General features: G+C 39.1%; 1 protein-coding gene across 1 annotated transcript; it reads right to left on the bottom strand.

Moving 5' to 3' along the window:
- Positions 1-5,581: 5,581 nt before the first annotated feature.
- Positions 5,582-11,244, bottom strand: LOC141659713 (uncharacterized). Its single transcript, XM_074466642.1, has 4 exons — positions 11,129-11,244; positions 8,975-10,425; positions 8,074-8,207; positions 5,582-5,941 (listed from the first exon to the last, which is right to left on the bottom strand). The coding sequence occupies exons 2-4, from the start codon at positions 10,422-10,424 to the stop codon at positions 5,726-5,728; spliced, it is 1,800 nt and encodes a 599-aa protein (XP_074322743.1). The 5' UTR covers position 10,425; positions 11,129-11,244; the 3' UTR covers positions 5,582-5,725.
- Between the last annotated feature and the right edge of the window lie 9,831 nt (positions 11,245-21,075).

Here is a 21,075-nt window from a genome sequence, read left to right as displayed (position 1 = left end):
TCCTTCTCTTTGTCCCTATTATCAACTTCCTTGTCTTGAGGTATGGTATCTTCCTGCTCCCGACTTCTTGGTTGGCTATGCTACATTCCACCACGAAGTCAGCTAATGCCTGGGCTTTTACTGCCGTCCGCGGCTTGTACTTAATGTCGAACTCTCCCAGCTCTATTGCCCACTTGATCAACCTCCCACTAGCCTTAGGACTATGAATGATATTTCTTAGGGGCTGATTTGTTAGCACCTCAATTTGATGAGCCTGAAAGTAAGGACGTAACTTTCTTGAAGCCATCACCAAGGATAGAGCAAATTTCTCAATAGTTGAATAATTCAACTCAGCACCATGCAGAATTTTGCTGACATAATATACGGGTTTCTGGATTTTCAGTTCCTCCTTAACCAATACAACGCTTAAGGCACTTTCTGAAACGGCTAAGTACAAGAATAAAACTTCATTCAAAGCTGGCTTGACCAGCAACGGGGACTGGGCCATATATTTCTTTAATTCTTCGAATGCCTTCTGGTTTTCCTCATTCCATTCAAAGTCCTTAATGTTCTTTAGTGACTTGAAGAATGACAAGCACCTGTCTCCTGACTTGGAGATGAATCGTCCCAGCGCAACAACCCTTCCTGTGAGCTTCTGAACATCCTTGACATTTTTTGGTGGTTCCATGTCCAGGATTGCCTTTATTTTATCGGGGTTAGCCTCGATCCCTCTCTTGGAGACCATCAATCCCAAAAAAAATTCAGATCCTACTCCGAAAGCACACTTTGTAGGATTTAACATCATCTTGTGGTATCTCAGGTGCTCAAAAGCTTCCCTCAAATGGGTTATATGATCAGTCTTTACTAGACTCTTGACTAACATGTCATCAACATAGACTTCCATAGTCTTACCAATAAGATCCTTAAAAATTTTATTTACCAACCTTTGATAGGTGGCTCCTATATTCTTAAGACCAAATACCATAACAAGATAACAATAAACACCAAAGTCAGTGATGAATGATACCTTTGGAATGTCATCGTTGCGCATCTTAATCTGATTGTATTCGCTAAATCCATCCATGAAGCTCAGCATCTCATGCCCAGCAGTTGCATCAATCAAAGTATCAATTATTGGCAACGGAAAATAGTCTTTAGGGCATACATCATTCAGATCAGTGAAGTCTATACACATCCTCCACTTTCCATTGGCCTTCTTCACCATTACAAGGTTTGCTAACCATTCCGGAAATTGAATCTCCTCAATAAAACCAGCCTCTAAGAGATTCTCTACTTCCTGTTTTATAGCTTCTTGTCTTTCCGGGACAAAGTTTCTTTTTTTTTGTTTCACTGTCTTCCGGTTTGGGTCCACGTTTAACTTGTAAGTAATCAGCTCCGGGTCTATACCTGGCATATAAGCCGCTGACCATGCAAATACATCACTATTTTCTTGCAAAAATCTCACCAACTTCCCTCTAAGGGGCTCCTCAAGTGTGGCTCCAATGAAAGTCATCCTCTCAGGATTCTCGGGGGCTAAAGAAATCGAAACCAAGTCTTCTACTGGCTTTCCTCTTTTCTCATCATTATCTCGGATATCTATATCTTCAATAGGAAGAACCTGCCCCCCAACTCCATATTCCCTCAAGGAGGCTACATAACAGCTTCTAGCCATTTTTTGATCTCCTCTCTCTTCTCCAATCCCATTCCGAGTGGGAAACTTCATAACTGAATGGTAGGAAGAAGGGACTGCCCTGAAGGCATGTATCCCTGTCCTCCCCATGATAGCATTATAAGTTGAACTAGCCTTTACCACCACAAAGTCCAACATCTGCGTTGCTTGCCTTGGTTCCTGACCTATGGTGGTTGGCAACTTGATTATTCCTTCCACGGGATATTCTACTCCCGCAAATCCATATATCGGCATGTCGGTTGGGGTCAATTGGGAGTCGTTATATCCCATCCTTAAAAAGGCGTCATGGAGCAAGATATCTACTGAAGCACCATTATCCACAAGGACCCTCTTGACCGGGCTATTTCCTATTATCGGTGTTATGACCAGCGGGTCGTCATGAGGAAATTTCACACCCTCTAGGCCAGAATCATCAAAAGCCAATGTTACTTCTGTCCTGGCCCTCTTCGGGGCTTCTCCAACAATATGCATAACCTCTCTAGTATATGCTTTTCTGGAGTTTCTGGATAATCCAGCAGCAGTTGGTCCTCCAAAGATTGTGTTTATCACAGGTCCTCGAGGTCCCGGCCCTCCATAAATTGTGTTTATAACCGGTCCTCTAGGCTGGGGATTCCGCCCCTGATCGTCTTGGTCCCTCCTACGATCTTCAAAGTTCTTCCTTCCATTGTTATTCCTATCCCCTCCTTCTCCAGTGTATTTGTTCAATCTTCCTTTTCGAATGAGGAACTCTATTTCATCTTTCAACTGTCTACACTCATCGGTGTCATGACCAACATCTTTGTGAAATCTGCAATACTTGCTCTTATCTAGCTTGGCAGGATCAGCCTTCAAGGGCTTAGGCCAACGAATATCTCGATCTTTTTTGATTTCCATCAGGATCTAGCTTCTAGGAGCATTCAGCTTAGCGTATTCAGTGAACTTTTGCCCATGTCCTCCCTTCTTGGGGTTTGAATCAGGGTTTTGCTCGGTTCTAGGATACTTGTCCTTAGCGATATACTTCAGATCAGTTTTCCGCTTCTTGCCTCCAGTGGGCTCATTACTCACTACGGTCTTCCTCATGCTTTCTTCGACCTTGATATACTTCCCTGCCCTATCCTGGAGTTGCAACATGCTTTCAGGGGGACGTTTGGCCAAGGACATCTTAAAAAACTCATCCCTAGTTCCTGGTTGCAGTGCTATCATGGCTACCTTATCATTAAGGTCTGGGACTTTTAAAGCTTCCTTTATGAAACGATTCAGATAGTCTCTCAAGGATTCCTTTGTTCCCTGCGCAATGCTCATAAGAGATGCTGAACTTTTCTCATGAACTTTCCCGCTAATGAATTGCTTAATAAAAGCCTGACTTAATTCTCTGAACGACCCAATAGAATTTGGGGGCAAGCGACTATACCAACTTTGATCCATACCCGACAGGGTTTGAGGAAAGGCCCGACACTTAATAGCATCATTCACGGGCTGCAACAACAGTGCATTAGAGAATGTTCTAACATGATTAGCGGGATCTCCCGTGCCATCATAAGCTTTGATAGTTAACATCTTAAACTTCCTTGAGATATGGGCATTCATTATTACTTCAGTGGAGGGCGGAGTAGGATCATCAGGATCTCCAAGGGGAAGAAGATTGCTTGGATCAGCCCTTGGGACAACAGCCCTTCTCTGTACTGGACCATCTAGGTCTATGACAGGAGGAGGATTTCTCCCCCTAGGAGGTACTGGGGGTCTGGTGGTCTGGTGCGCCTCCAAGTCGCGCCTCAGCCTTTGAATCTCAGCCTCATGAGCCCTGATCCTTTCCTGCACTTCTTGGGGATTCCTCCCTTGGGTGATTTGAGGACGTTGGCTTCCATCGGCCATCGGCTCTTTGACAGCACGCCTCCTTTTTGGGGCTACTTCATCATCCGAAGATTCGGAGTCTCTCTCAGTGTAAGGACCAGAAAATTCCTGATCCTCAGGGATAGGAGCCAAACCTCGTATGTAGAGGGGTGATCGCCCTCGTGCTTCACTCCGTCCAGCATGTCCACTTCCTCCAACCTCTGGGTGAAGGGGCATCCCATACGGGGGGTTAGTGGTCACAACAGTTGAATACTCGTACCCAATGGGTCGAGAGTTCACAGGTGCATGTAGTTGTTGAACTTGGGGATTCGTACCTTGAATAGCCGGGGGAATCGTCCCTTGTGGCTGAGGTTGAGTTGCCCCTATCTGGGTTTCCCCTTGGGTAGGTGCATAAGTTGAGTGAGGGGGTATCTCCACGGTTGACGAAATCACCTGGGTTGTCCCCGATGGTGTTCCTTCCTCCAGAGCTCTAATTGTTCTCCGTGTTCTCGCCATGATTGTTGTTGTGCTTTCCCAGAGACGGCGCCAAATGTTATGGATTAAAAACTAAGATATATGATTGCTGTATTTATTACTAAGGAACGTGAGTTTCGAGTCTCGATTTGACTGCTCTTGTGTTTCGTGACTCAATCTGCCTTAACAAGATGCCTACGTACCTTGCTGATTGCCAAGGATCAAGTCAAAAAACGTAGTTCTGATCTGTGGGGTGAGACCCCTCATATAGATGTTGGAAGTCCTTGAATTGGACTTGGTATAAGAGACTTGGTGGTCAAGTCTCTGAATTAGAATGGACTTGGGAGTCCTAGGAAGTAGGAAGCTGATTCCTTATCCTATGAGGTTCCTTGAATGCCAATCTACAAGGATTTATATCCCCACTAGGACTTATCTTAATAGCCGTTTTTCTCCCTTATTAATTAATTACGAAATTAATTAATAATCAGGGTTTTGAGCCTTCTTTTTTCCATCAGGCCAGATCTGGTCCATCAGGTCTGATCAACGTGTTAACCTTTTTGGTCTGAATATCATACATTTTTTTATTGGGCCTTGCAGCCCAATTCATATGTAATTAATGCAACATTAACTACGTAATCATGATTTATTTATTCTCTATCACTAATGATTATAGCTATTACCACTGAAGTAAAAATACTTAAAAATTCAATAAAATTTTAGTTAAGCTTGTTTTAGCTTACGGTTGGAGATGCTCCAAGGGTTATGACACTATAGTATATATTTTTCGGTTTTTCCTTGGTGTATTTGTGAGCACAAATTCAAGAGTTATCTGTCATGTAAAATTTGAGTAACGTTAGGGATCGCAAAATAAATTGGATTTTTTTCATGACATGATTTAATTGATGAAATTCATATTAATACACGCATCCAATTAATTTATAAGGAAGTGAACGATCATTAGCGGACACATCTTCAATTGAGAATCGTTTTGGAAACGATTTTAGGAGTTTCGGAATTTCTTTTAAATTTTGATTGGTCATTTTTGAATAAATATGATAGACCAAGGGTGCAAAAAATCTCAGCAAATAAAATTACCCACCTCATAAAAAATATTAATCATTGTTAGAAAATGCTGATCAACCTGAGCACACAGAATTCCAAATTTATTTATTGGTGTTATCAAGTATCACCCAGCTCAACCATCATCTAGGGCAGATATAACAGTCAGCACTGTTGTTATCGAAGTTATTGCTTTATTATTTGTTTATTTTTCATCTCTAGTCCTCCCGGATTTTGATCCTAAAGCGTACGAGAAGCCCATGTTGAGGTGAGAATGGTAGGGGTGACTGAGAATCGAACCTTCTGCCAGCCTAAATTCTAATATCATATTACTTAACAAGCTCATCAAAAACCTTAAAGCAGGATCATATAGTTCAACAAAACCATCCCCTTCAAAGCATATAACCTACAACACCACTTACCTAGCCCCCTCAAATGTAAATTTCTTGATATACAATAAGCTAGCATGCCTCGGTGCGATTGTGTCTGCCACTTAGAATACTGGCCACCAAGACACAGAAAAATGCAAGAAACTACTCAACGGAGATAAGAAGAATACAGATGCTAAGCTGGAAAAAACAAACACCTTACAAATCCATATAATATTCAACCGAGCGAGAAAATCAAAATCAAAATCAAAATTAGAAACTTCTAAGACACTCTATCAAGAGAATTCAAACACCACATCTGCAGAAATGGCAGTTTTGAACAGAACTATATTACACCTACCACCGACTTCAAAAGTCGGAGACTTTTATTCATTTCCACAAGATCGGAATTGTCTGCAAGTGAGGATGGTGGTTCGACTCCTGTAAAGACATAAAGAGCTTTCATCTCCTCTAAACTAGTAGCATGCATAGGAGCTGAGTATCCCACTATTGCCCGTAGTGCATCTATTTGTTCCCATATTTTCTCCTCATTGAGCAATCCCTACAGAAAATGTCCAGCATATAGAAATGTTAACAAAGAAATTTTTGCTTGAAATTAGCTATAAAAAACAATTCTGCTTGTTACAAGCATATGGGATAATTTCATGGGTCTATAATGCCTAGTGGGAGGGTGAGATTACATAATCATCCCAAAATGAAACTGGAAATGATCAAATCTCGTACGGATTGAATGATTATTGATAAATGAAGAGATTGTTAATAGCGAAGTGTCTATAGTCCTTGCACAAACATAACTCAAGTGTATGTCTGCTTAACTCGCGCGAAGAAATATGTAATGCTTGTTGCCTGTGGGTCAATTTGCTGAGGCTTTTGATATACATTACCTCCGGTAACACATATAATACTATATCCTAAACATCAGCGGACCACGGTCACACTGCACTGAAAAATCAGTCGAGTGCAATGGTCGCATTAGAAACTGGTTTGCGAGATGAGCAACAAACAAAAAACACAGACATGCATATCCAGTTCAAAATGATTAAATAAACACTTAATTGCAACAAGGAAACATTATGATTTGCGTACATGCATATCGCTGTTATATAAATATATAGTTTATTGCAATAAGGAAATACTACGATTTGCTTAGATGCATATGATTGTTAAAGTTAATTTTGAAATATTTAGCCATCTTTAGATAATATTTCGTTATATTGACTTTTGCAGTGGCACATAAAAGTCCACGAGGAGGCAGTTACTCAAATGTAGGATTTTATGAAAGTATTGATGGTAACACAGCTCGAACCATACTGATATATTATAGAAAGGATAATACAGGTAGACGATAATTTGACAGATAGCACGAATCAGAATGAAAAGATTAATCAAAAGACACAAAAGAAGTTAACAAATGTTGTATGCTGCGTATCCTTTTCTTGAAATTTTTAGACACAAAAGAAATTAAAAAATGTTGTATGCTGGGTACCCTTTTATTGAACAGGTAAGAGAATCCATATTTTGCATGTCAGAGGAGGAATCACATTGATAAAGTTATACTCAAGAAGAAGCAATGTTACCACTCGTGGTATAGGGTGCCTGACACGAAACATAAATTGGGGACACAGTCTTAAATTTGGACAAGGGTATTAACGAACAAGTATGGTAAATAGATATCTTAACAAAAAGAAACAATAGAACTTAGGTCGAACATGATTTTGTGAAGAACTTTGCAAAGTAGGTGCTTTCTCTACTTGTTTCATAATTATGCTTCTTCTGTTTTCTCATTTTTTTTGTTTTCATAGCAAGCTCAAGTCACATGTGGTCTTTAAGTTGATTAAAGTATCCACATTTCAGTCAAAGGATCCAACACAAAGTAAGTGTCTCATCCTGTCCGAGTGTCCCATCCTATCGACATTTCAGTCTAAGGATCCGACACAAAATGAATTTCTTGTCCTGGCTGAGTATCATATTGGCCGATTAGGGCACTACGACCTAAATAGAAGTGTTGGACTAACAGACAACAGAGATCAACAAGAGGTACTAGCAAAACTTCAGGTCCAAAACTCTTCCCCTAATGTTATATTCAGAAAACAAGTAGTTGCAGAAAAGAAGGGCCGCACTGATATCAACTTATATTCCCTTGAGGAAAAAATATACATTTAGAAAGAAGAAGTGGAACGTCAACTTATAAAATCATTTATAAGGAAGAAACTGATAGCCACCATAGTGTCATGGGCTCATGGCTGTTCTTATCTTACAAAAAGGTCGGAGGAGAACTGCAATAAAAAACGAGAGGCCTTGATGGTATTCACTAAACTGTGCACAAGTTTCTCATTGATATACAACAAATTCCCCACAGGGCACCTTCTAATTTTTTTTTTAGATCTATAGCATATCATATGGGAAAAGAAGACCAGCGAGACACTAAATTACTAAAAGAATTAAGATGTATTAAACCTCATAATTTGTGCAAGGATATATCAATATAACAAGTAATACAAATTTTACAACAACTATTAGATGAGTTTGCAAGAATGCTGATACAGAATCTATACTTTTGCAGATTGAGTTGTCCTCCCTAAAGAAGGTCAACCAAGGTGTAGCTATAGATATAGAAGCTCACTGTTCTACTGTTTAAAAGAACCCGAAAAAAAAAGAAATTAAACAACTAACCTCGCTGGAAGGCGTAAGGGGATCAGTCTCAGGTTGAAGGTTTATATGCTTGGATACAGCTACCTTCGTGGAAATTCGAAGAAATGGTAAATCTTCAACATCACCTGTCTTGCTGCTCCTAATATTATCATTTTCTGCAGCACATGTAACAAGCTCAAAAAAGTTGACAAATGCGACATTAAATATACAACTGCTATAACCTTCATTTAAACTGGTGTCCGATGACATCATTAACATCTTCGTTCATTCCATTCATTCAAATGGACATACCTCAACTTTCAAATAGGGCTACTATTCAACTAAAATATATGCTGGGCCCTGACTTAGGACTCTCTAATTTTCGACTAGTTGGCCACCCCGCCCAAATATATAATCTATTTTAAAGCAATAGTAACTCACTCAAAATTATAAGATAATACACTTCTGTGAATGAAACCCGTGCGAGAAAGCATAGTATAAAAATATATAGAAATTAGACATTCTTTCTTAAAAAAGCTTTATCCATCTAAATGTTTTGATATTCAATATCTGGATAAAAATTCTAATTTACGAAATTTTGAAATGAGGAATTGTACATCAATATTCTATAGAGTATTGACTTGATTCACATTTTACACTTTACATAGATGTGTGACTAAATTTTTTTTACCCTTATATTGATTTAGCGTCTGTCCTTGAATGTGTTGTAATGATTTCTTATAATGTTCTAGGACAATTAATAATGTACATAGAAATTGAAGTTTATGAGAATGAAATCTGCATACATATTAAAAGTCAAATTATGATGATGCAGTAAACAAAGGAAGCACGTAAGTAATTTAACTGATTACCTCCTTCTCTTAAAGCATGTTCCTTTAAGAGAAAACAATCATCTCGTACAAATTAACCCCTAAGACAATACCTTGGGAGATGTTAAAGTCATTGTAGTAGTTGTGACCACCAGCTGTGTAATCGAACAAATCCAGCCCACATTCATCAGCAATCTCTCTAGCTGAATGCAAATCACTTGCCTTGGTGCGTTCTACAACACTTTTTATGTCCCCAACAGTGTCATCAGCAACTCTTTTTGCCACCAAAACAAGCTTCTGCGATTTATTGCACACCTTTATATCTTCATTTTCTTGCTCACCGGCAATCTTTTTACCACTGTGAACACTAACTATTACTTGCCGTATTCCTATAACAGCTTTCTCATTCATGTCTTCTATAATTGGCTTTTCATTTCTTACTTCCGTTCCTTCAACTGACAGTACATCTTCTACTGGAATATACTTGGTAGCATCCTCCTTGTATTCCCCTTCGTGACCATGCTCTATAATTTTAATTGGTCTTTCCTCGAGACTTTTGAGCGCAAAAACTTCATTTTCCTGTAATGCACTTCTTTCTTGAGTCTTATTTTTAGCCTCTCCATCCTTATCACTCCTCATCACAATGTCTATTTTCATCTCATCTGAATCTTTCTTAAGCACTGCAAAATCATTCTTCCCATCATAAACAAGTGCCTGGTAACTATGACCTCTTTCAGGTTTACTGATATCACTTACATCCAGTTCTAGCATCCTAGCGGCCCCTTCGACTGCCTCCAACTGTTTCTCTTCCACAACTGGTTTTTGCTTATGAATATCCATGTGAGTATTTGTATCATTTACGTCCAGCAACTTCTCTTGTTCCAGAGGTTCTTCATCATATATCTGAATGTCATCCTGGCCATAAAGTACATCTTCCTGCAAAAGAGCTGCGCCTTTAGGCAGGACATCATTTCCCCCATTCTGCTCAGTAGTCACATCAAATTCCATTGTATGGATAGGTTTCTTCTGCAAATTATCTGCTTCAACTTCTGTAGATCCGTCCTTCATTTTCTGTTCTTCTGGCGCTTGCTCCAAATCAGCTTCTTCCTCCTCATCCTCTTCATATCCTCGTTCATCCACCAGTTGCAACAACTCATCATTTTCTTGTTCCACCGCTCCTTGAACCAAATCAACATCTTCCAAATCATATCCTTCTCCCTCAGCCCCTGAACCTTGAACCAAATCAATAACTTCCATGTCATATTTTTCGTACTCCAACATGGAATCCGACTCTGGTGTAGGAAGCAACGCGCTCATGATCTTTTGGGTACAAGCATAAGTTGCAAAAACAAACCCAAAAGGGACTGAACAGGCTAATCCAAGTGTAGAAAAAACCACAAGTGGAGGAAGAACCAGCGGCGCCGATGTAATCACAGCACCAGTAATAACAGCCTTTTTCCCTAACCATATTCCTTTATCTATTACCCAACTAACTTTACCATTCATCTCCTTCTTAGAGGAATAATCATCATCAACTTCGCAGTCCTTATCCAAGTCTTCCATCCTTTTAAATCATTCACAAGAATAGCACAAAATTAGGTTACTAGCAAAAAATTTCCTTCCTCATTACTAATCACGTGGCTTGAGTCGTAGTTAAAATTTGACAAACATTCCTACATAAACCATTTTCATCTAAAAAATATATAATTTACCAAACATATACAAACAAACAATCTTAACAATTTAGTCCACACCTTATTAATAATTTACACTTATAAGGTTTACTTCTATACAAGCAAAATTAACTAAAATTATGTATAAAACTATGAACACAAACATAAATACACACTATATATCAACAAAGACATAAAATTAGCAGAACAAACAAGGCACCAAGACATGTGCATCATATATATATATATACCCTGCTTTACCATCTTTCAGTTTAACCAAAAAATGAACAACTTAAAGAAGAATAAATCTACAAATTTGATTAATTCTATTTACAATCACAAAACTAGCTCACTAATAAAAAAATCTTATTGAACTACCAATCATTTTTTCCTTCAAAAAAAAAACACAAATGAAACAAGTTTTTCTAATATAGCTTTTAAGTTAATAAACAGTATCCATTCAGATATAATAAATCTCGGAATAAATGAGAATCATACAGGAATATCACTTGAGCTATATCATCTTGCTTGAATTAAAACAATCTACAAACATGAATAATAAGAAAAAGTTTAAACATAGATTTATAGACATACCTGATGGTAATTGAGAGGGAGTTTAGGATTAGGCTGCCATGAGTAAAGTTGATAGAGCAGGATACATAAATTTAAGGCGGTAACTGTGCTGCTTATGTAGTGTAATACATGCTTTTATGTTCTTTTGATGTATTGTAACTTATGCTGTACTATATATTAGTATACACGTGTTGCAACAAAAGTAGGGACACATGTCAGAACTGCATGCAAAATTCGGATAGGAAAAATAAAATTATTATGTCACACATTCCAATGTTCTGGTCTATACTCTATAGCATGAATACTTGTAATATCTCTATGATCTTTTGGTTTGGCAAATAAAATAAGGATGCTATTTTTTTAAATTAAAATTATAGTTTAGATTGAAATTAGAAAATGAACATGTATAATTACATCGAAATATGTTCAATTTGTATTTATTAGTACTTACTTTCATTTCACTTCTTTAAAAAAAACTCAAACAACAAAATTATTAATGAAAGTGAAATAATTTTTAAAACTCCTTTTTAGAACTAGGAATCACCTTTCAAAAGAAAGATTTAAAATATTTAAGGAGGGTGTTGGTCCAAGACATTACAGCCCAACGAGATTTAAAAGAAGCAGTGAACTACATTCAGTCACCCCGACGCTCTTCAAGGCATGAACGTCGTTGTAGCTATAGCCCGCGATCTCTCGCGCGAGAGAGACGCCATGAGCGTCGTCGAACACCACCGCCACGTGTGGATGATCGCCTTCCGAGGGATAGAAGGGAAAGGGACCGGCAACCCCGCACTCGACCAGAAAAAAAGTTCACTAAATTGAACACAGAGAAGATAATAATTCTGGCAGTTCTAAAAACAGAACCAGACTACAGACCACCAAGGCCCATGAAGGCCGGTAGACCCCCCAGTTCCAGATATTGCGACTATCATGAGGATACCGGTCACACTACAGAACAGTGCTTTCAACTTAGCAACCTCATATAGGGAAAGATCCGTCGGGGACAGTTAGTATATTACGTACAACAAGATGACAATCCTAGACGTCACCATCGAGATGAAGAGGATCGGGTCATTGACGTCATATTTGGAGCAGCAGCTGTTGGAGGATTCTCTCACAACTCCAGGAAAACATACGCTCGAGAAATCTTCAACGTCAATCCCTCGACAGTTAAACGCCCTCGCGCGAACCCGACTCCGGTCATTTCCTTCTCCGATGATGATTATCATCCGGGGCTCATTGAGGGTCATCAAGATGCTCTTGTCATCACAACCCGAGTAAGAAATAATAATGTGAAAAAGATGCTGGTCGACAACGGAAGTTCTGTCGATGTCCTCTACCATCACGTCTTTTCGCGGATGGACATCGGAGATCGACGACTCGAAAACTCCCGAGCACCGTTGTACGGATTTACCGGAAATGAGGTCCATGTAGTGGGAACCATTGATATGCCAGTCCTCTTTGGCTCACCACCTTGCCAAGTTTGGAAGGTCGTTAAATTTCATGTGATCAGTGCTTCTTCCAGCTTTAATGCCATCCTAGGCCGCACTACAATCACAGCCCTAAAGGCAATAACCTCAATCTCCCATTTGAAGATGAAATTTCTCACCGACTTCGGCATCGGAGAAATGATTGGAGACCAGGTGATCGCGAGACAGTGCTACTTGACAACAGTTTCCCCAAAGGAAAAGGGGGAGGAAGATCTAGGAGTTAACCAGGTACTCGAGATCGACCCCCACAACTCAATTGAATCTACAAGCCAGAATTCATGCTTCCCTGCAGAAGAGACTGAGGAGATCGAAGCGGTCATCGGCAACCCAATAAAGACAACCAAGGTAGGAAAAGGACTCCCTGAACATTTAAAGCAAGAGATCATTAACCTTATTAGAAAAATTCGCCGATATCTTCGCCTGGGACCCGAAAGACATGCCGGGAATTCCCGAGGTCGTCGCATGCCACTTCATTCACATCAACAAAAACATTGCTCCAGTACGGCAGAAACGTCGAATTCTCCGATGAAAAGAGGGCAGCTATCGATCAAGAAATTGTCCGACTCCTCGAAGATAAATTCATCGAGCCCGTCCAGTTCCCCACATGGATCTCCAATGTTGTTTTAATCAAGAAACACAACGGAAAGTGGTGAATGTGTGTCGACTATTCTGACGATAACAGAGCTTGCCCCAAAGATTTCTACCCACTCCCAAATATCGATCAGCTGATCGACTCTACAGCAGGAAACAAACTCCTTTCTTTTATGGATGCATTTTCAGGGTACAATCAGATAAAATGGACTCTCATGACTGGGAGCAAATGGCATTTATTACTCATAGGGGGTATTCGTATATCGAGTCATGCCTTTCGGGCTAATTAATGTCGGCGCAACTTTTCAACAGATGATGGACACGATCTTTAAATCGCAAATAGGGAAGAATATGCTAATTTATGTGGATGATATGATAACTAAATCCAAACTCGCCGTTAACCACTCGTTTGACCTTCGTGAGACCTTTGAGAATTTCCGAAAACATAGCTTGCGCCTTAATCCCAGCAAATGCTCCTTCGGACTTACATCTGGCAAATTTCTTGGATTCCTGGTCACACAGCGAGGCATCGAGGACGACCCCGCGCAGACAAAAGCTATTCTAGAAATGGACGATCCAAAATCCGTCAAAGACCTACAAAAGCTCACAGGGTGCATAGCGGCCCTTCAAAGATTCATCCCTCAGTCGTCCAAAAGGTGCCTCCCATTCTTCGCCATCATAAAAAAGCTTCAAGATCAACACCATTCGAATGAAACAATGAGTGCAAATCTAGCTTCATGAAACTCAAAGCATTTCTGAAAAATCCTCTCATCCTCACTCGGCCAATCCCGGGCGAAGCTCTGCGTGTTTATCTGTCGGCATCCGACGAAACAGTCGCAGCTGTTCTTTTCCGACTCGACGAAGGAAAGGAGGTTCCCGTATATTATATTAGTCACTCGTTGCATGATGCTGAAACTCGATATCCTCAAGTTGAAAAGCTCGTGTACGCCTTAGTCATCGCCAACAGAAAGCTTCGACATTACTTTCAAGCAAGGGAAATACACATGTTGACAAATGCACCTCTCAAAAGAATCTTGCACAAACCTGATATAACAGGAAGGCTCGCGACATGGACTATTTAACTGAGCCAGTTCTACATCGAGTATAAGCCACGAATCGCCATAAAAGCTAAGGCCCTCTTAGATTTTGTAGCAGAATACCAATTCATGGCTAAACGGTCGAACCCCGAGGAATCCCAGCTACGACCATGGATATTTTTCGTTGATGGATCATCGACCACGAATTCGGGGGGAGCGGGGATAATTCTTATCATCCCAGAAGGATTTAAGATCCAGCAAGCCCTTAAGTTCGAATTCCAAGCAACAAATAATGTGGTCGAGTACGAGGCATTAATTGCAGGTTTAAAACTGGCAGCGGACCTTGAGGTAGACATTATCGACATATTTGGCGACTCCCAGCTGGTGGCCAAACAAATAAGCGGAGAGTTTAAAACTCACAATGAAAACATGTCTAAATACCTCGCAATCACACAAGAGCTGCTCAAGAAATTCTCCTCATGGAAACTCTCAAATGTTGATAGAGCAGAAAACCAATGGGCAGATTCCCTCGCTAAATTAGCCTCATCTAATTTAAAAATAAATCTCAACCCGGTATATGTTGACACCCTGACATCCCCAGCTATCGACGCACCAGCAGTTCACTTCGTTCAGAATAATCCTGACTGGCGAAATCCTATTCTCGAGTATATCCTGGAAAATAAACTTCCCACAGAGAAAAATGAAACTTGTGCGGTCATGTTCAAGGCAAGGAACTATTGCACGATTGGTTCAGTGTTGTACCGACGTGCTTTAACTGAACCACTTCTCCGATGTTTAAGCCCTGAAGAGGCCGACCAGGCAATCCTCGAGGTTCACACGGGAATATGCGGCGAACATCTCGGGGGAAAGAGCTTAGCTCTCAAAATCATGAGACAGGGGATGTATTGGCCCACACTTCAAAAAGATTGTGAAAGTTATGTCCGCAAGTGTCAGGCATGCCAACGACATGGAAACGTGAGTCATCGACCCACGACAGAGCTCAACTCGATTATCGCCCCCTGTCCCTTCTATCATTGGGGGATCGACATTGTGGGACCTTTTCCAAGGTCCAAAAGCCAGTGCCAGTACATCGTGGTCGCAGTCGACTATGCAACAAAGTAGGTCGAGGCAAAACCTCTCTCCAAGATTAGAGAAAAAGAGATGATTGAATTTTTCATGGAATATGTGGTGTTTCGATTTGGAATCCCAAGGATTTTAGTCTCGGACAACGGAACGCAATTTGTAGGCGCACAGCTCGAAAAAGCCTTAAGCGATTTGAAACTCCAGCACATCAAAGCCTCGGTTGCGTACCCACAAGCCAACGGCCTTGCAGAAGTGACGAACAGAACCATCCTACAAGGGTTAAAGAAAAGAATAGAAGAAATTCCTCGTTATTGGGTTGATGAGCTCCCAAATGTGCTATGGTCCTACTGAACAACTCCTCGAAGTGCAACAGAGGAAACACCTTTCCACCTCGCATATGGTGTCGATGCTGTTTTGCTAGTCGAGATTAGTCTGATCTCCCCGAGGATCGAGGTCTTCAATCCTTCTCTCAATATCGAAGGCTTACGCTTTCACAATGACCTGCTTGAAGAAACAAGAGAGGAATCTAGACTGCGCATGATGGCACAACATGAAAAGACAACAAAATACTTCAACATAAAAGTCAAAAACAAGCGACTTGAGGTTGGAGACCTCGTCCTTCGAGATTCCGCCGCGTCACAGCCCACCATCTCAGGGTAATTTAAACCAACATGGGAAGGCCCATACAAAGTGTCAAAGGTCGTCAGCACAAGAACCTACGAGCTCTCGCACCTCGACGGTCAGCCAATTAAGAACGCCTGGAACGGCATCCACCTCAAGAAATTTTACCAATAGTGAGCTTTTGTATGTAATGCTTGAAACTTTATGGCCATAACGCTCCTACCAAAAACCAACCCTTGATGCAATGAGGGTCGTTATGAGATCCCCATCGAGGGACTTTATGTTATGAAAGCTTTAAGTTATAAACAAAAAAAACAAGTTATAATGAACTCCAATAGACTCCAAGTAATACAAAAATCTTACACTCATGCTCCTGTCACAAAATTTTTTGGTAAACTAGCATAAAATTATCAAATATTACAAACAGAGAGGATACACCAAACCGCAAAATCGATCTCTCGATTGATACCGCAAAATTCTCAAATAGATGACTAAATATCATAAAAACACACACCATATAGGCAAGATTAAGACAAATTTCTTAAACAGCTAAGGCCAAAAGCACCTCATTAAAAATACGACAGATAACATATCATCAAACAAGAAACATCGTCGTCCAACACATAAATGAAAGTCTCCGAGTTATTTTGAAAAACATCAAGTGGAATTATCTCTATATTTTATCTTTAATAGATTCGACCGCACGAGAAACTCAGTATTATAACTAATGCCAAATGAAACAAATATTCTTCATAACTGCGAATTAAGTACAATTTAACTATCACAACACAGATTTTTCAAACTAACGTTTATGAAAAACCTACACTTATTCATGAAAGAAAAAGTAACATTCCCTGGATACGCAAAATTAGCACGATTACTTCAAATAAGGGCACCATGACACAATATATTTCTGGAAAATGAACTTTTTAACTACAGGAAGGTTATAACGCAACACAAACAACTTAGAAATGAACGCAGGTCAAACGAACATTTTAAGCACCTAAGATAAAAAGATCTCCTTGAGCACAACACACGGAATACCGTGAATTAAAACATGAAATCCACCGACCGCGATTAACAAGAAATATCATAAGTCTAAAGATCAATAACAGAAAAACCGAAGCTCACGACTTCATGGAAACCACAAACCCAAAGTCAATAAATAAAACTTAAAATCCATACATCATCTACGGGGCATTCCCCTCCTTCAATATTTATCGGTCGGATCATCGGGCTGCGAAGCAGCGAGGTCAGCAATGTAATCCTCAAACGAGTGCCCCGTGATATCCAACCCCGCCCCCTGTGTGACGCCCTCCAAACCCGGGTCAGAAGTTTGGGGCTCACAACACACATCACAATATTTAAACATGTATATAAAGTATTATATGTAGTGACCCTTCTTTACACAACCACGGATCGCAACAGGTTAAAGTATAAAAATAAGCCGTAACCTTAACTTTTATTACATCATACCAAATCCCAACTAGTTCAATGTACAATTGATAATGATATCGTTCGTACAATCTTGTATAACTCATCTACAATATAAGCTCCTGCTAGCTCGATCCAACTTAACCTGGAATCCTAGCTCGCACATTGGACTGAGAATCCTTGTTATCGACAAATTTTCTTTTTCAACTGTTGAAAACATAAAAAAAAATTTGCAAGAGTGAGCTAACTAGCTCAGCAAGTCATAATAGAAACAATTTAGGTTAATCAATAATCAATTGAAGTGATTCAGGAGAATCAAGTTTCTGAATAAGCAATGATTAGAATTGGATATTCACTTTTCATTTTAAAAACCAAGGTTAGGCCGTTGATCAGTCACGCACTAACCCCGAGCAAGGCTCCCAGCTTTGCTCTATATACTGGATCCAAGGCACACATTGGCCTATTATGACCACGAATCTGGTTTGACCATGAATCTGGTCCGTACGTATAAAACCATCCAATTCTAGAACAATTCAATATGAAAATCAATGTAAATCAATAAGCGGAATCATAAATAACATTTATTTTGAAGCATAGAGTGATTCACAATACCATGATGGTATAACAAGGAATTCAAAAAGATTGGCTTTCAATCAAGGAAAGAATCAGAAAGTAAAAGACTAAGGGTTCAAGGGTTCCAAGAATTGGTCTCCTGTTAAACAAAGAATAAGGGTTGGTATGTCAAGCAATTCAATATCAAAAATCAGTATGTGTTAGATATGTATTTGTTGAGTAGTATTGTATGTGTATGGTGTTGGATTTTTAACGCAGCGGGGTCATGGTAAAATACTTTTACACATACAAAATCCAAATAAAAGCATATAAATCGTGAATAAAAATTCGAGGGATCGAATCTAACCTTTTAAAATAATTCGGAGACAACGATCAGAGATCCTTAGCAGTTGCTCCTCAAGTGTGAAGCACTCCACCGGTATCCACCAATAAAACGATGTTAAGGAGGAGGAAGGAGGTGGAGAGAATTGGGTTTTCCAAACTTTTTGGGTTTTCGGGTTTCAAGGTTAGAATAAAAATAGGGTCTATAATAGTATATTTATAGGCAAAATTTTCAGCTGAAATTTTCCCATAAATAATATTATTATTATCCCATTTATTATTCTTATTAATAATTAAAACACCTTTTAATTATTAATCATTTTTCTAAATACTTTAGAAATAATTCTCTCTCTTGATTTAATTTCCAAAAATTAAATCCTTTAATTAATAATATTAAGAACTTTTCTTAATTAATTTATAATCAATTAAATCTCATTTAATTAATTATTAAATTTGCCAATTAATTATTTATTTCATAAATAAATAATTATTAGCCATTATTAATTAATTCCTCCACCATTAAATCATTCTCTTTTTATGGTGTGACCCTGTAGGTTCAATATTAAGCCGGTAGTAGAAATAAATAATAATAAAACTATTTTATCATTATATATATAAATTCTCTAATTTATTAAATATGATTAATTAATTAATCACATTTATTCTATATCGTGAGTGATGCTTCTCAACATATCGCGACTATCCGGATAATATGAATTCACTGCTTAGAATACCAAGAACCTGTCAGTGAATAGTTACCGTACAATAAACTCCTTCTACCCTACAATGTCCCGATTAAATACAAGGCATGGATCTCGTGTCAAGCCTATCTAATTCAATCACTTCCTTACCATTTACTATGCGTAGTTCTATGCAAATTAGAAACTCCTTTCTAATTTCATTTACTCTGGCCAGAGATTCCTGAACTAGCATAAGTGGATCAGCCTTGAACATTCGCTTCCTTCACTGGAAGGGGTAGATCCTTTATTGATCATACACTATCTTCGTGTACAAATTCCTATACCCAGAAGAGCCCTAATAATTGTCCCTGGAGACTAAGAACTAAACCAAAGCATAGTTCAGTGTACACAAGATGACCTCAAGTCTAAGGATACTTGTACAACTATCACTAAGCGAACAACTGCTGACATGTGAGTGAACTCCATCAGTTGTTCAGCTAGGCGAGTCATGTTCAGTGAACTTATTCTATAATAAGCACCTACATACTAGCTATAGTGTCACCACACAAATGTCTATGAGAACAGAGGAACTATTTAAGTTTAGAGTTATCATCTTTTTAGGTCTCACTATTATGATCTCATCATAATCCATAAAAAGCTTTACTCTAAACTATGGTATATCTTATTTAAACACTTAAATAGATAAAGCCCGTAATAAAAACAAAACAAGTCTTTATTAATATCAATGAAATCAAAATAGATTACATAAAAGTTATTCCTAAATCCTAATACATGATTGGACTTAGGACATATTCCTTTCAATCTCCCACTTGTACTAAAGCCAATCACTCTGGTATCTAATACCCATCTTGTCTTTATGACGATCAAAGTGACTTTCATAAAGTAGCTTTGTGAGTGGGTCTGCTATGTTGTTATGTGTGTCAACTCTAATTCAATACAATATAAGAAATGTTACCGCGCTCCCACTAACCCTTTTGTAGACGCATGGTTCATCTTCGTTTTTGATAAAATCAAACTCTTTGATTGTCTCATCAAAACGAATGTTCCATCTTTCGAGAAGCCTGCTTTAAACCACATATGGTTCGCAGCAGCTTACACACTAGGTTTTCATTTCTCTTGGAAAGAAAACCATCTGGCTAATTGCCAGATCTCATAGTCGTAGTAAGCAGCATTCGCAAGCAAAATCTGAACTGATTTTAACAGGACTACAGGTAAAAGGTTTCATCAAAGTCAATCCATTGCCTTTGTTTGAATCCTTTTGCCACAAGCCTGGCCTTATAGGTCTCCACCTGGCCATCTACTCTAATCATTCTTTTGTATCCCGTATACAAAGATTCCATTCTGGATTTCATGGCACTATGTCATTTCTCTGAGTCAACACTACTCATAGCCTCATAATAGGTCACAGGGTTTTCATCATCAATGATCGACAACTCATTGTCATTCTCAATGACAAGGCCATAATACCTCTTAGGTTGGAGAGACACTCTCCCTGATCTACGAATGGGCTATTCCACAAAAGTTTGTTCAGTCAGAACAGGTGTTTCCACTTGAACCGTAGTAGTTTGTGCTTCTTGAACTTCATCAAGTTCAATTTTGCTCCCCCTGCTTCCTTCAAGGATAAACTCATTTTCCAAGAAGGTAGCATGTCTGGAGACAAACACCCGATGATCGGTGTAAAAGTAATACCCTAAAGTCTCTTTAGGATATCCCACAAAACTACATTTTACGGATCGATATTCCAGCTTATCTGGGTCAACTTACTTGACATAAGCTGGACATCCCCAAATCTTAACGTGTTTAAGACTCGGTTTCCTTACTTTCCATATCTCATATGGAGTTTGAGGAACAGATTTGGAAGGCACCATATTCAGTAAATATGCTGAGGTTTCCAATGCATAACCCCATAGGAATACTGGAAGATTTGCATAGCTCATCATGGACCGAACTATGTCTAATAAAGTTCGATTTCTCCTTTCAGATACCAATCTGGAGGAGTCCACTGGGAGACTATACCATTTACTTTGAGATAATCTAGAAACACTCCATTAAAGTATTCACCATCTCGATCTAATCGAAGAATTATAATACTATGTTTGGTTTGTTTCTCCACTTCA

This window comes from Apium graveolens, chromosome 1, assembly GCF_009905375.1.
Source record: "Apium graveolens cultivar Ventura chromosome 1, ASM990537v1, whole genome shotgun sequence".
NCBI lineage: Eukaryota > Viridiplantae > Streptophyta > Magnoliopsida > Apiales > Apiaceae > Apium > Apium graveolens.
The sequence above is the reverse complement of the archived record's forward strand: the minus strand, read 5'-3'. Positions and strand labels throughout refer to the sequence as shown.

Excerpts from the sequence above, each read along its gene's own strand:
- LOC141659713 (XM_074466642.1), bottom strand. The coding sequence starts at position 10,424 with ATGGAAGACTTGGATAAGGACTGCGAAGTTGATGATGATTATTCCTCT. Across the intron at positions 8,208-8,974 it reads TGACTTTAACATCTCCCAAG|AAAATGATAATATTAGGAGC; the intron begins GTATTGTCTTAG and ends CATGTGCTGCAG. Across the intron at positions 5,942-8,073 it reads CCCTTACGCCTTCCAGCGAG|GGATTGCTCAATGAGGAGAA; the intron begins GTTAGTTGTTTA and ends CATTTTCTGTAG.